General features: G+C 40.9%; 2 protein-coding genes across 4 annotated transcripts in view; one reads left to right on the top strand and one right to left on the bottom strand.

Moving 5' to 3' along the window:
* Nucleotides 1-6860: 6860 nt before the first annotated feature.
* Nucleotides 6861-9167, bottom strand: apoeb (apolipoprotein Eb). The gene is made up of 5 exons (XM_033639579.2): nucleotides 9073-9167; nucleotides 8754-8815; nucleotides 8518-8668; nucleotides 8061-8348; nucleotides 6861-7966 (listed from the first exon to the last, which is right to left on the bottom strand). Exons 2-5 carry the CDS (start codon nucleotides 8794-8796, stop codon nucleotides 7621-7623), a joined length of 828 nt encoding a protein of 275 aa, XP_033495470.1. The 5' UTR covers nucleotides 8797-8815; nucleotides 9073-9167; the 3' UTR covers nucleotides 6861-7620.
* A 3354-nt stretch (nucleotides 9168-12521) lies between these two features.
* Nucleotides 12522-16146, top strand: part of LOC144464498 (uncharacterized) — a 29556-nt gene continuing 25931 nt past the window's right edge. For 2 of the 3 annotated variants that reach the window (XR_013492198.1, XM_078171710.1), the window contains exons 1-2: nucleotides 12522-13031; nucleotides 13872-14035. Coding sequence is in view for 2 of the 3 variants with exons in the window: in XM_078171710.1 (XP_078027836.1) it covers nucleotides 13946-14035 (90 nt within the window). In the remaining variant the exon portion in view is untranslated. Of the gene's footprint in view, nucleotides 13032-13751; nucleotides 14036-16146 lie in introns of those variants that run through there. The other variant, XM_078171711.1, reaches the window with a different exon arrangement.

Genomic DNA, 16146 nt, shown 5'->3' with positions numbered 1-16146 from the left:
CCCTTTATTGACCAGCACTACCAGTGCCGATGTTATTGCATTAAAAGATAATGATTATGATTAAGACGCCACGGAGCAAATCAGCGCGGTGCCTAATTACATAATGCGGTGAGATTATATGCAGCACGCTGATGAGGGGAATCTGGTTAAAGTCATCAACCACCACCACTGTGTGCAGTCTCTACTCATGGGTGTGACTAGAGACCAGCAGATGGGTGATTTTATTATCAGAAATGTGTCCCTGTTGCATATTTAGTGTAACATAAAACAGTGATGTGATCAGAGTTTATCTGTCAGCTGTAATGGTGTCAATAGATATGGTGAGATGTGATGCAGGAGGAACATAGTTCAGCACTGATAACATTATTACCAATGGACCTGAGCTATTTGGAAGCTCCTTTGGACCTGAAGTGTTGGCCAGCCAAGCATGAACTCAGATAGCCTTACATTTATTGGTCATGGCTAATCAAGATGTTTAATATTAAGCAACTGGACTGCTTCGGAGCCAGATTTGAGTGTCCTGGGGTTTGTGAGAATGATGCACATTGTAAAACCTCAATTAAAAGCCTAGTCCCAATTAAAGGCCCAGTCCCTTGTACTAGCCCGATGTGACTACACATTTTGACCAATAAACACCTGTCTCATTTCGGCCTGTTTACACGAAAACAATCTACTGAAAACACAATTGTTTGAAAAAACTTCCGGTTCAAACGACAACGTTTTGATAACAATCAACAACTTGCACACTGATTCGCAAAAATGACCAAAACGCTGTAGTATACATGCCAGGCCAGTAGCTGGTAGTGTGACTTTGTAATGACACAACAGGCGCCTGTGCACATGCGCTTCCTTCTACAGAGCGGCGATGTATAAACACACAAAATGGCAACCGCACGAATGTTTGTCTGGACGGACAATGACGTGGAGTTGCTACAGTAAATCTACACTTTGCTGGAGAAGCGTTGATAAATTCAACAGGGTGAGCAGCACAAACAGAGCTCGGGAGTCCGCCATTCTTGTTGTGATGGTCGACTTTCTCGCGCATGCCTAGTGACTGGAACCGTAACGCGCATGTGCGAAAAGTCTCTGTTTTCAGAGGAATTGCATATTGCAAGTTTACATGACAGCGGAGGCGGAAATGTTTCCAAAAGATTGCACTCTGGAACCCATTTTCAAAACATTACGTTTTCAGGCACCCGAAACGCCGCTGTCGTGTAAACGATCAGCCGCAACGCGACCAAAGATTACCGTTTTCGGATTTGAATATAAACAGGAGCTTAGATTCCTGGTCTGGTTGCCAAGCAGTTCATTTTTATAGAAGTTTTTTGGATATATGAAACCAGGTTTTTGTCTACCCATGTGACCTAATGTTAGTTGAACTGAACTGAATTGAATTGAATGCCTTTATTGTCATTGTACTTTACAATACAACAAAATCAGGAGTGCTACTCCACCATGATGCATACAATACAACATATAAATACAATAAATACAACACAAAAGAGCAATAATGTGATAAAGTGCAGTGAGTGGACTGCATTTGTTTAACTATGTTTGTTTAGTGAAATTATTAAGCTATCAATGAATCTGGTGGTTCTGGATTCTATGGACCAGAGGCTAACGGTTCGAAAAGGTGGTGGCTGGGATGTGTATTGTCCTTAATGATGTTATTGGCTCTTGGGGCAGTTTGCAGTGACTGACAGAGAGATGAAGGGGACAACCAATGACCTTCTCTGCTGTCTTGATGATTTTCTGAAGAGTCTTTGTGTCTGCAACAGAACACCCAGCAAACCACATAGAAATACAGCATGAGAGGATGCTCTTGGCTGTGGATCTGTAAAAGGACACCAGCGAGTAGTTAGCTGTTTAGTTAGTGCATACGTGTTGGGGAAATGTGGGAAAATGAAGGGGAGTCTAGATACAGGACTTCTTTAACCCTTTCTATTCCCTTATCCTTCACTGTTGCCTCACTCATAGAGTCATAATCAGAATAGAATATTGCAGAGAAGTGGGTTACAACTCAGGAACTGTACTTTGTGCGAGGTGTGATATGAGAGGATGCCAGATTGTGGTGTATTGTGAGAGTCTGCCCTTCAAGACGCATCGTATCCTTTCCAAATGTAGTGTGCTGGTTAGGTCACATAGCCACATATTGTAGGTTGGCACTGTTGTTCCTTTCCATGACATTAGTAATAGCTTGTTGTCCTTGCTTATAGCTGTATGTCTACTCTGCTTACTGAAAAATATTCCTTGTATGTGTACACATACTCGCCCGATAAAGCTGATTCATTTATATTATCTCACTGTTTTGTTGTTTTATGACCTCTGTACAGCACTTTGTTTCAGCTGTGGTTGTTTTAAAGCGCTTTATAAATAAAGTTGAGTTGAGTTGAGATTCTGATTGGAGGTTTAAGTATCATTATTATAGATGCAATAACTACAAGCAAGCAATACCAAAATATTGATTTGATCAAAGTGGAGCTAAATTCAATTGAATTATGAATGAATCTGTGACTATGCAGTAAGATGATGGTATTCTGGTTTGTAAAATATTCATTAGAAAATTAACTGGTAGCTATGTAGTATAAATTCAATAAATCCATCTGATATGTCATGGACTAGAAGCATAAAAGCATACAATGGAAATACTCAAGTAAAGTACAAGTACTTGGAAATGTAGACCACAGCATGTAGTTACTTTACACCCTGGCCTTATTGAATGTATTGAATGTATTTAGTTAATGGGGCAGAGGTGATAGTCTTCACTCTGAAGCAGACTGCTATCCTGTGTTGCTGTACTTTGTCCCTTTGCTGTTCTTCTAAGAATCCCATTGTCTCATTCAAAGTTCTCTTTTATCCAGAGCTTCCCTTTTTTAAAGGGAAGCAGGTCAGACAATGCCCCATGGTCCATCTTGTAAGTTAGCATGCAACAGAAAAACAGTACAGTCAGATGAACTGCAGTAACCCCTCATTACAAGTGTGAGCTGAGTTAGCGCCAGGAAGTCTGTGTCTGATGGTCTGAAGGCTTCATCACTGCTTAACATACCTGTTTTCACACCGAGTGGTCTGCTGCAAAGGGCCAAATGCCCATTTGTTGCTGATGACTCAGCCTATAAGGTGCTAACGCTATGATGAATAGCCCACAATTGAGTTAAATGCGCCTTCACATGCCTCAACACCCACACATTACCTCTGAAAGGCTAAATCTCCATCTCTTTTGTCATGAAGTGGCCAGTGAGTTTATGTATGAGCTTGTGCTTGCGTGCATATGAGCTTCTCTTGAATAATTGTAGGAGGCACACGGTGTGAAAGTGCACGTCTTGCGTGCTCCCAATTTGCAATAACAAGCTTACAAAGAGGCTGTTTTTGTGTTTGGCCGAGGGCTCCTGTGGTGACTGATTTTGTGTGCCAGCTCTGAAGGGGAAGGAAAGGATGGAAAGAAGAGAGGGGGGGGTGTAATAGGAGGTAAAATCTCTGCATGGGGTGTTTTTGGGAGGGTTACTTGCAGTCATGGGCTAGCTAGCACCTGTGAGTTTGCTGGGACTTTTTTTTTTTTTTTATTAGTTGCTGGGCAGTACTCAGAGTGCAGACACCCTATAGGAGCAGACGGAGCAGAAGTGCTGATCTGGCAGGATGCTTGTGGTTTTCCTGTTTTTACCATCCATGACTGCTCCTTGCAACAACAGACAGTTTAATGTAGGAGTTTCACTTGTCTGTTTCTAAATAAACACAGGTTCCTGACAGGAGTGATATCATAAGGCACAAACACATAGTCATGGTGTTAGTCATTCTTTCACTTTACATGCAATGCCCTTTAACACAGACAGAAAGGGTAAACATGTTTTCTTGCGACACGATGAGGTTGTTTTGTAAAGGAGAGAGGCTTATATTAATAAATGATTGACTTCAGAGACCAATGTGCAACTAACTTAGCATTATACATGTTACATAAGATTATTTTGGGGCATTTGCCTTTAATTTTGATATCATACAGTAGGTAGTTTAACAGGAAATGTGAGGACAGAGAGAGACGGCTGATATCCAACAAAGGTCTCCAGTCTGATTCAATCTATGGATGTTCAGTAGCAGACCCTCAGGCCACAGTAACAGCCCAGCTCAAACTCACTATCATGACATGCAAGTATCAGTTTTATTAGACTAATTCTCAAGTTGTCATGAATTCTTATTTCATACTTCTATCTTAATTTTACACACCTCAGAAAGACTTTTGAGCTGTCACTAGCTCCTTGATTAAAATCCCTGGAAAAGTATGTGTGTTCTGCTTTTGAAACTCACAAGGTTTGTGTTTCTTTATGAGGCGAATGTAGTTTACTTTATCTCCCAAAAACGAAAACACAGCTGCATCTTGGTGCGGCATGGATTCAAGCGGAGGGGTCAGAGGAGAGGAGAGGATATGATCAAGGGACAAATGGTGTCCTCTGCTGGCCTCTGCTCTGCACTTCAAAGGAAAAATCCTGCTGGGTCTCATAAGCATAATTTTTTTTTTTTATTATTATTATTGGACAAGTGAGTGATCTGAGTTTAGGACAATCATACTCATCTTTTCCTCTCATGCACGTTCAGATGTGTTGCAGGCCTAAAATCTCTTTTGGATTTACATCCCTTGCAGTCACTATTGTGTGGGAAGGTTTCCGATTGGGGACGGATTTGTTTCTTCAAGGAATGCTTCACACACAACATGACCATTTGTGTGTCACTTAGTCATGCTGTGTAACCTTGCATTCATGGAGAAGTCCAAGTCCCATTTATCCACTTGTTTTCTCAGTACTTCCCAAACACATGAATTTTCCAACCTTATTACTTAAGACTTGACTGAAAGGGAAACTTATTCATGCTCTCTTCACAGCCAGACTCCAGTAAAAGGGTTTTTGTAGTGATAATGATAAAGGACTGGATAAATGAGACTAGGGTTAGACTGCACGAGCTGTGTGAGAGTTTGTAAAGAGATGTTTTTATATAGTTTCACTGTTGGTACTTAATAATGTTATATAATAAATCGTTCGTCATACTTTGAATTCAAGTTTTCTGTATGAATTTACAGTAGCACACCATGACTAAGGGCCCATCCCAATACCCCCCTTAGCCCTAACCCTTGGCCCTACCCCTAGATTTGCAGCATTCCCGCGAGGGGTAGGGGTGTCCCAATTCCTTTTTGCGTGTAGAGGTAGGGGGCATAACGAGGGGTAGTGGGTATGAAACTAGCTCTTCGGAGCGAGGGATTACAGATGCTGACTTGCCAGCAAGGGGTAGACGTCGCCATGGCTACCACCGAGCAAGAGACAGGGAAAAAAGTTCATACATGTACCTATAATTTCGCAAATAAACATGGAACTTTTGTGAAAACGTTTTCGAATAACTGTGTATTTCTGTAGAGAACGGTATACCAATTTTTTATTGCTAGTCAGGATTGGAGTTGACAGAAAGCTAGCCAGCTAGCTAACCTCACCGTCGTCAGGTTGCTTGTTAGCTAGCTAGCTAGCTCGCACTATCTGGCATCTGTCATCTGTCCTGTTCAGCAAAATTGTCGGATTTTTCACATTATGATAGCACACCAGTGCTCGTAATGTTAGCTGGTTAGCTAGCTAGCAGAAGTCCCCAGTTGTACATGTCATTTCGCCGTCTGTCATTCATCAAACAAAGCATGATGAATACAGTAAACGCAATCGGTAGGATGGACTCACCTGGAGCCCCATTGTAGATGCTGGTTGGAAATGTAGATGGCTCACAGCTTCCTGTTTAAAATAGTTACATATACATGATTTCAACCCCTACCTCTCGTCGCTTCATTTCGAGGCCCTTGCCCACTACCCCAAGGTAGTGGGCAAGGGCTAGAGGTAGGGCCAAGGGCTATGGGGTAGTGGACAAGGGGGGGTATTGGGATTGGGCCTTACTGATATAAAAAAAAGGCTCATTATGTGGGTGAAGTTTTCCTTTAATGGTTGTAAGACCTGTCAGAAAACATATCCTTTTTTGGCACTTTGCCTTTATTCAATATCTGACAGTTGGAAGACAGACAGCAAACTCCTTCCAGAAACTAATACTGCAGTTTAATGATATGCATCTTAACCTCGAGGCCACCAGGATGCACATGCTTGCAAACTTAGAAGTGCATGTGGGCACACTGTCTGAAAACCCTATCTGTGCTCGTAGGACTATCTTATTGGCGTGTCTGAGCACATCTATGTGTTTGTAAACGCTCTGATGCAAGGCTTATAATGTGATCTGAGCCGAGATAAAGGTGGAAATGATAGTGTCCCCGTAATGAGAATTCAATGAAGGGCACAGCGTGTTCCTAAAAGCCTGCATGGATCAAGAGAAAGGAATCTGGGAACACATCTTTACAAGTCTGGGCTAGAAATAGCACGCTGAGAAATTGTGGGGGGGTTGTTTGTATGGGGAGAGCGGACCGAAACTTTGGGTGGAGTACAGGTACAGAGAGCTAGATTCATTGCTCCTGTCACAAAAGTTAAGACTGGATGAAACAAAGAAGACATGGGCCTCTGTGATCATGTGTGTGTGCATTAGGAGGTGTATAAGTGCTTCAGGTACATGCTTTATATAACTAGCCCCTGACATTATATCCAACAAGTGATAAATGTAATGTGTATTGATTTAAGTCTATCATAGGCTGCTCAAGATATAGTAATAGCACATGTGTAAGACTGCAATTCTTCTTGAGATTATTTTAGACATATTCAAACTGCTTTTGAGGCTAAACATACACCACTGGACCAGCATTAGCTTTGTGAAGACTTGTAAGTGTAACTGAACCTCACCCTAAATAATAGATCACTCTTTAATGTTTGATCAGAGGAAAAACAAGCAGCGGAAGCAGAGCGTCTTTTTCTAGGTTTTTTTTATTCACTCAGCACTGTTCAGCGCACCGACAGTGTACTTACAGTGAGCAGCATGGTGGGCATATGACATGTGACTCACGAGAGACTGAAGAACAGACAGGCAGCATTACACTTGTCAGAAATGCATGGAGTCATTTTACATTCCACTTCTCTGCGAAGCACAACATGAAATGCAAACAATACAGAAGGGCATTTTAGTGGTTCACCTTTAGAAATAAAAAACGCACACGTTACTGTATGTATCGTTTGATCGTCAGCATTATTCAGTGCATTTATTGAAATGAAAGACACTTGTGTTTGGTGCATTTAGGGATGATATGGGCTTGGATCCCTGCCTATGAGGCTCAGCAGTTATATTTACAACCAAACAAAATGTAGAAAATTCAATACAAAACGTTTTGGGGAGGAAAGGCAGCTAGAACAGTTGATTAAAAGTAGAAAAGCTAAGCATATTACAAATAATTGTCTCCTGTTTGTGTATTAAAGGCTGTTATTGACTGGGGTGCCTGTGTTCAGTGATGAAGGGAGTTGATAAGAGAAGAGAGGGTGACTGTGCAGAAGAACCCAAACAGACGTTTAGCTGCTGACTGCTCTGTAAAAGATACACCTCATCCTCCCTCCTTCAGCTCATCAACCCTCTTATCCTTAACAAAAAAGCACCCCACTGAAGATATCATCAGTAACTCTCAACTCCCCCTCTTCCCCCCTCTTTGCCAGGGTGATAAGAAATCAGAGTCTGTCTTTAAGAAGTGGTGGTCTCCTTGACCTTATCCATGACGTTCTCAATCTGCTCACGGAGCTGAGTGGCGTAGGGGGAGAGCATCTGTGTCAGCTCGTCGATCTTGCCTTCCAGGGAGGTGCGCAGGTCCTGGGCGGTGGCCTCCAGCTGGGTCTTGATGCCCTCAGCCTGGTCTTCCAGCTGCTTGCCCAAGCCCTCAGCCTGGATCATGAGCTGGGTTGAAATGTTACTCAGCTTCTGGATGGCGGTGTCACTGGCCTGCTGGACGTAGGGCTCAACCTGTTCCCTCATGGCATCCAGGTTCTGGTTGGTGCGGGACTGGAGCTCACCCAGGTAGGTGGCCACAGTGCTGAGGTGAGGAGGGTAGAAGAAAAAGACATTTAGAGTTCATATTAACAAAGACAAGAAAGAGTTAAAAGTGCACAAGCCTCCCCAAAACTTACTTGCGGATCTCCTCTGTGTCCTTGTTCAGGCGCTTCTTCAGCTTGTTGGAGTAGGTGGTGATGCGGCCGTGGACGTCGTCACTGTTCTGCTCCACCATGGTCTTGAGCTCACCCAGATACTCGGTGCTGCGCTCCTTGGCGTCGACCATGTCCTTCTGGAGCCTGTTGGCCAGGAGCTGCAGGTCCTGAGACAGCTGGCCGGTGGAGGCATCAGTGTAGGGGGCTAGCTTGGTCTGGAGTTCATCTCTGTATGCTGTCAGCTCTGCCATGCTGTCAGTGATCAGAGTGCTGGAAGTAGGAAAACAAGATGATTAGACATGAGGGCAAATGTAAGCATACCGAGAGGTCAGGGAGGACAAGATTTGGAAATCACAGACAAATGTATAAACTAGGAAAGAGACAACGTGGAAGTGAAGCTCACTGAAAAGTCGACAAGAGGATGATAAAGTTCACTTACTCTAGCTCCCTGCTGAGCTGAGAGGCCTTGAGGTCTTTCACAGCTCCCTCGGCTTTATCGTTCAGGTCAGCCACATACTGCCAGAAGCGGTTTACGCTGTCCTCCCAGCTTGGGGTGGCATCAGCCTGGCGCACAGCACGGGCATTGCAGCCTATTGTGGGAACATGTGAAGTGGTTAGACATCAGATTTGATAAAAAAATAGTTAACGTTAGTCTTCTATCAGTAGTGCACTTACCTGTGATGACTGCCAAAGCGAGGATCAAAGCAACAGCCTGCATGATTGTTGGACAGATACACCTGTGCATTAAAGGAGGAGAAATGTGAGCAATCAACAACAATGCAAGTATATGCAGCAGAGATGGATTTTTAACTCCATCTAACTACAAGAAAATGTTTCATAGAAAGCAATTCAGTCAAAGTTTTAACAGATGTAAATAAACACAGCCTCTATCTGAGCATTAAACAGAAAAAAACAACCTTAACAGAAAGCAGCTTCTGCATAAAGTCGTATTTAATAAGAAGCCACGAGGTCTCGGTGCGCTCCTTCCACTCACCTGTGAGCTTGAGCTTCCTCCGTGCTCCCTGGACGGTGACTGACGGCTTTTATACAGTGGCAGGAGACTACTGCTGCTGCTGCTGCGCGTGTGGCGCGAGGGGGGGAGGAGGCGCGCGTTCACGTGGTGATGATGATTTGTCCGCACAGATTCCTGTTTGCCTCCACGCAACCTGCCAGCACCAACACCACGTCCGAAGTTCTCACAGATTTGCATTTCCATTGCATTGTGTGAGCGGGTGATTGAGCAATCAGACTGCAACGAGAGTAACAGGGTGAAAGTTTGACATTCAGTGTTTGTGTTTTTAACACAGCGGAATTTACAAAATTTCAAAAGCAGCGAAACTTTAATGTGTTGCTGCCAGATGTAGAAAGTAGTAAAGTACATGTTCTGGTGAAGTAATTAGGGATACTTTATGTGCTGCTTTATTCTTTAGTCCACTCAGAGGTGAAAATACATGAGATGTGCTACTCAACATAGAGCTGAACCCTGAACGGCCTTATTTACAGGGGTGGATGAAGTACCTGAACGCCACATTTGAGTAAAAGTACAGATATTTTAACAAAAAATGACTTTGGTAGAAGTTAAAGTCACACGTTACAATATTACTTGAGCAAAAGTATTCATGTATCTAATATTTACTGTGTTTAAGTATCAAAATCCATTTTATGATATTAAATCTACTTAAAATTTAAAGTAACAGCACAGATATCTTACCAGAAAATGGCTTTGGTAGAAGTTAAAGACACCTTTTACAGTCTTACTTGAGTAAAAGTACCAACTACTTAAATATCAAAACCAACTTTATGATATCAAAACTACTCAAGATTGAAAGTAAAAGTGCAGATATCTTACCAGAAAGTGACTAGAAGTTAAAGTCATCTGTTACAATATTACTTGAGTAAAAGTACAAATATATCTAATATTTACTGTACTTAATTATCAAAATTAATTTTATAAAATTAAATCTACTTCAAATTTAGAGTAAAAGTACAGATATATTGCCAGAAAATGACTTTGGTCGAAGTTAAAGTCACAAGTTACAATATTACTTGAGTAACAGTATTCATGTATCTAATATTTACTGTATTAAAGTATCAAAATTAATTTTATGATATTAAATCTACTTAAAATTGAAAGTAACAGTACAGATATCTTACCACAACATGGCTTTGGTAGAAGTTAAAGTCACCTTTTACAATATTACTTGAGTAGAAGTACTAACTACTTAAGTATCAAAACTAATTCTATGATATTAAATCTATTTAATTGTAAAATAAAGTACAGATATCTTACCAGCAAATAGAAAGTATTAATGTTAAAGTCATCTGTTACACTATTACTTGAGTAAAAGTACTAATATATATACACTACAACACTAATTTTATTATATTAAATCTACTTCAAATTAAAAGTAAAAGTACAGATATTTTACCATAAAATGACTTTGGTGGAAGTTAAGGTCTTCTGTTACAATATTATTTGAGTGAACTACCTAAGTATGTAAACTAATTTTATGATATTGTAAGATGAGATTTATTATCGTGAGGAAGTATCCATTAGATTGTCTTGTTTTTCGCTGTTCATTATTTTGCATTGTATATTTTTATTTTGATCTTTACATTAAATTTGGAACTATTTAATATCACGCACCTTATGTGCGGATAATGAGAGTTAGGATTAAGTTTGGCGGAGTGATATATGGAAGATGTGAGATGCCACTATTGTTGTGGATGTTCAGTTGTCCCACGTTCTTTTTGGGACATTAAAGTGGATCAAGTTACACATAGGAGCTGTGCCTGTGCTCTTACATCACCTCCTTTGGTAGTTAATTCAGTAACTGGTATGTTCATAGGTAAGACAGGAGAGATAAACCTGCTTTACAATATTATATATATTACATATATATATCTGGTGAAGTACTGAAAGTTGAAGTACAAGTAAAAGCTGTTCATAAAAAAGCAATCGGTCAGAATTTGGAGAATTATGAAGTTCATTTCTTCTTTTTACTTAAAATGGAGCCTAAATTATACTTCAAGGAAAAAAGGGTCTTTTTCACAACTTATAGAATTTAAAAAACAAAATCCAGTTTTTCCATTCCTTCATTTCCTTTCCTCCCTCCCTCCTTTATTTTGCAATCAATAAGCAATGAAGATCCTTTAGGGAAATGCATTGGAGTAAAAGTAAAAGGTGACAGAAATATAAAAACTCAAGTAAAGTTGCATACTCTCAAAAAATACTTAAGTACTATGTTACATTACATCACTGCTTATATACTATTTTCAAGCGGAGCACATGATTTGTGTGAATCTGTAAAGTCACTATAAGGCTGCCAAATAAAGAATATCGACGTGGTGCGGTGTAAGGCGCAATGTTTCCTTTGGGGAGTGGAAATAGCATAAAAATTAAACACTCATTTAAACCACAGTGATCTTACATGTGTAATCTACTCAAGTACAATACTCGAGTAAATGCCCCTCCAGATTAATACATCTTCTGTTGTCTATGCAAGAGGCCTGCCTTGTTAAATTTTCATCTAACTGACCTGTAAATTCTTGTTTTAAATGTTTTGTTTGTTTTTTGTCTGTTTTTTTTTCATTTGCTGCTGTTAATGTTCTATTTTTCCATTTTTGCCAAACAATTTAAAAGTGCAATAATCCTATAATGTTGTTCTACTTGAAAATCCAGTCAACAAAGTGGGGGAAAAAATAAATAAAATGCATAACAAGGACACATGCTAAAAAATAAAACCACTTTAGTAAATGTACGTAGTTGCAGTCCGTCACTGAAAACTAAAAAAAAGACTTTTTTTTTTTACACTTATCAGATGAATGAGTAGCTTTTAAGCGTGATGGAATGATTCAGAGCGTTATGCAACTGTATATAAAGGACATGGATTTAGCAACAGTGTGTGACCAAAACTGTAATTTCACAAGTGACATCTGTGCTCTTGATACTAAAGTGTAATTTGAGTTAATATTATTTTTTTTTTATGGTGGTATGGCTACTTTTACGCAGGTAACTTGTTTGAGCCATTCTCCTGCTTCTGAACATCGCAGGTTTTCTGCCAAGTGACCACAACTTTGCAGGTTGTTGCCGGATCATTAGCATCAACTCTTTCACACATGCATTTCAATCCATATTGAAATGCAGCGTCGACTACTGACACCCCACGTATCCGCCCCCCACAGACACACAACCCCCAACACATATGGCCTCTTTGCATGTCAATCCCACTCACATATTTCAAGCCGTGAATGGTGCATATGTGAGTTTTCTGTCTTAAGATCATATGCACCAGAGAGTATTTTCTATGTACTGTATTTGTACTTTTTCATAGCACAGAGCTTTAAATTACCAGTTAGCGCCTGAAGCTGTCAGCACGAGGTGGGCATGTTGGGGCTTGGGGGACACTCAGGTACAGCGAGCCCACTTTACAAAAGAAGGATTACAGGTAATAAAATACAGAGAACATGAAGTGTTTTATTACCTGTAAACCCGACGCTGAACAAAAGAAGTAATTCTACAAAAACAAAACTGAAATCATATCTGCTCTGATGTTGAGGAAGAAATTTCCACGATTTTGAAATAGGCACAGGAAAGGGGATGTTTGATGCAGAAAGAAAGAGTTGACCTCAGGTTATTGGGCAATACATTTGTTTAGTAGCAGAACATGAGCAAAAAAATATATTTTTCTGTTCTGACGAAGATTGCACGAACTCAAAGACCGACTTCCCTATTCACAGTGTGAGCTTTACCGTTTGATCACACATAACATCAAACCAGAAACTAGTGAGGTTAATGCCATACCCTGTGTGAAAGCTATAGGTTAGGCAGTATTTGAACAAAACTGTGAATTTGAAACATACATTGTAAAGTGATTTAATTACAGCTTATGTTGAACCACTGTCACCTCTCTATGAATTCAGCCTTGAGCTGTTGTTAGCAGCACATTAAAGGTAGGGTCGTATACTGTAACTCTTCTGCCATATGAACAGTAATATTTTGCGATTTGATGTCGTAAGATGACCGTAAAGTGACTTACTTTAAATAGAGCACCACATGTTTACCCTACCAGCCGTGACATACTGTATCAGTGTTTGTTTTTCTGCTGTTAGTTATGATAAAACAACAGCTCTGATTTCATCACAGCCCGCATGTAATACCCTTTGTCCTTTAGGACTTGGCCTCTTTGTTGTCATTTTTCACAGAAACCCAACTTTACACAGGAACAAAGTTTAAATCGGTCATGGCATGGTCAGGTAATTAGTTTGACAGCATGATAACATGACTGTGTGATAACCCCGCATGGGTCAACGGTGTTGTGTGATTAGGAGGCTGTACTTGAATGCATCGTTCAGCTATGTAGGAATGAAAATGTTTAAATGATAATCAAGACTGAGATGAAATATAAAATTTCCAGTTTAAAGTCAAGACGTTTAGGTGATAAAAACAAGACCTTTGATGTTGATATTCCACGACAACAGTGTGTGTGTGTGTCACTGCAGGAGGTGTGTCACACACAGAGAGATACTGCATGTTCAGCTAGATAACGAGTCCAGTCCAGTTCAAGCACACAAACAAATCAAGATCAGTAGTATAATCCCACCATTCTGCATAAAGTTTGTCACGCAATGATTCTTTTTTGTTTTGTTTTAGGATTTTTTTGCACCCTGTAATCAGATGTTAGGAACATGTTTACTCTCCTGTGTAAAACGTTCGCCGTCACTAGCAACGAAGATGCATTTCCACTGTGGAGATAACAGATATAAACTTGAACGTGTGTTTGTGTTGTGCAGATTTGATGGACCATGGCGACCACGCTACACACATGTACCAACGAAGGTGACAGGCCACAGCACACAAACCCACAATGCCGTGCCTTCTGCTGCTGAACCTCCAGGATAAAGAGGCAGAGGACAGACGAGGAAGTGAAACAGTTAGACTCAAGAAGAACCGTGAGGTAATACAGTAAAAAAAAAAAAATCTGACACAGTCATCTAAACTGCAGCCGCTTCTCTTCTCCTTTTGCTCTACACCATCAGACGCAATGTCCGACGTCTGCTGTGAGCCAGTGTGTGTAAGGGCATCTTAAGATAGTGTGAACAAAAGTAACCCCGGCCTGATGATGTTCTGTGGAAGATTTTGGTTTTTGGTTATGTCTGGATGATGTCATCCCTCTGAACAGGCAAACATCTGTTTCAACGAGTCAGCGAGGTTACTCCAGTTAATGTCTGTGGGTTAAAAGTTGTTGAACTGGACGTCCAAGTTCACAACTGAGTGTTTTTCCTGCAGCGCCCCCCCCCATCATCTAGTTCTGAGTCAGAGTTATCAGCTGATGGGGGAGGGGTGCCGACGGAGCCAAATGTCTGAGTGGGGCTGATGTGTGTTTATAGCATTGTCTCGCTGTAATGAAGGGGTCACAGGTTTAATGCATGCAGCAGCTCATGCGTGTCCATCAACAAAGGTAACCTTGAGTCACACTGCTGCCTGCTGTTGTTCCCTGTACAGTGCTCAGGGTAAGAGGGCAGGATAATTGTGTGCTTATTCTTTTAGGCCAAAAAACAAAAGCCTCATGTCTACTGAAGAGTTCAAGCTGTGCAGGAACTTGGTTGGTTGGCAACATGTTCCTTTAAAATATGTTATTAGGCTGAATGTTATTTTAAATTAGTATAGATTACATTTAATTAAAGAAATAGCTTGACATTTTAGGAATACATTTGATACATCTCTTTTGCCTATGTTAAAATGAAGCTTCAGCCAAGAGTTAGTTAGCTTAGCTTAGCAAAAAGACAGAAAGCATGGATGTATAAAGAGAACTTTCCACAGCACTTGAGGCCGGACTCCGATCATGCCTATGAAAGTTGCTCGGTGGCACATGAAGCCAAAAAAAGCTTGATTTCTGTGGTATGAATTTACCCAGATCTTCTGCACCATGGGGCCCAGAGAGCAAGCGCACCAGAGATTTGTGATTGCTAAGCGGCTAACTCCCAGTTTAGCCCTCCGCCAACTTCAATGGGGATAAAATGATTTAACCATGCAGCTCTTCTGGACAGCTGAAATCTTTTGGGACCAAATGGATCAAAGTCTGATAGTGAAACAAGTCATTTCGTGCAGGTGGTGACGCTCAAAAAAATGTATCCACTGATAAACAGATGTCTCTTTCACAACGTTAATCTATGGGGAAAAGTACTGTTTGGCACTGTTCCTGGGGGCTTGGGGTAAGCAGCTAGCCTGGATCCAATACTTGTGATATAACTTGTTAATAGGTGTATCTTTTAGCGTCGGACAGAACCAAGTTGTTTTCATGCTTCATATTAATTGTATAGACAGGACAGTGGAATTGAACTTCATCTGACTCTCTGCAAGAAAGCTGATAAGTTAATTTCCCCAAATGTTGAGCTATTTGTCTCGTGCATTTTCTTTCATAAATTTTCTGACAGTTGAAAAAATTTAATGAAACTTGACTGATTTATACTCAGACACAGAGTAAAGGGCCCAGATGCACCGAGCCGAAGGTCAGCCGTTGGTCAATGTCAGACCCAAACCTTTGCACTGTGTCCTGTGCCATTTCCTCTAGTCGACCCATGACGGCTTTATTTCGCCCAATTCAGCACATTGAATCGGCAGCAGACACAGGCAGAGCTCGTCGGCAAATGAAATCACCGTGAAAGGAAGTGAGGGGAGCAAAGAAGCAACTAAAGTCAAGAGGGCACGAGACCAAAACAACCTTGTTATATTAGATTTAATCATGTTTTTTAGCCACTGAGCTCTTTAGTGACAATGGTTCGTAACTGTGTTATTGTTCGCACCAGGTTGTGATGTTAATGTGCTAACTAGCTAACTAGCATCTTGAATCCATCTGGTCGGTCTTGCGGTTTCCCCTTTTGAGTGACGAATATAGAGTATCATCGCCTGTGGATATAGAGTTATTTCCTCTCACGCTTGTGCAGAACGTACATGCTAGTTGGCTGCAGTCTATGCGATGTGTTCAAGTGTAGGTGCACAGACACAGGTGACCTAAGGCTAAGCAACCAACCTGGTGTCACTCCAAAGACACTGAAATGCGACACT

The sequence above is a fragment of the Epinephelus lanceolatus genome, chromosome 10 (assembly GCF_041903045.1).
Source record: "Epinephelus lanceolatus isolate andai-2023 chromosome 10, ASM4190304v1, whole genome shotgun sequence".
Taxonomy (NCBI): domain Eukaryota; kingdom Metazoa; phylum Chordata; class Actinopteri; order Perciformes; family Serranidae; genus Epinephelus; species Epinephelus lanceolatus.
The sequence above is the reverse complement of the archived record's forward strand: the minus strand, read 5'-3'. Positions and strand labels throughout refer to the sequence as shown.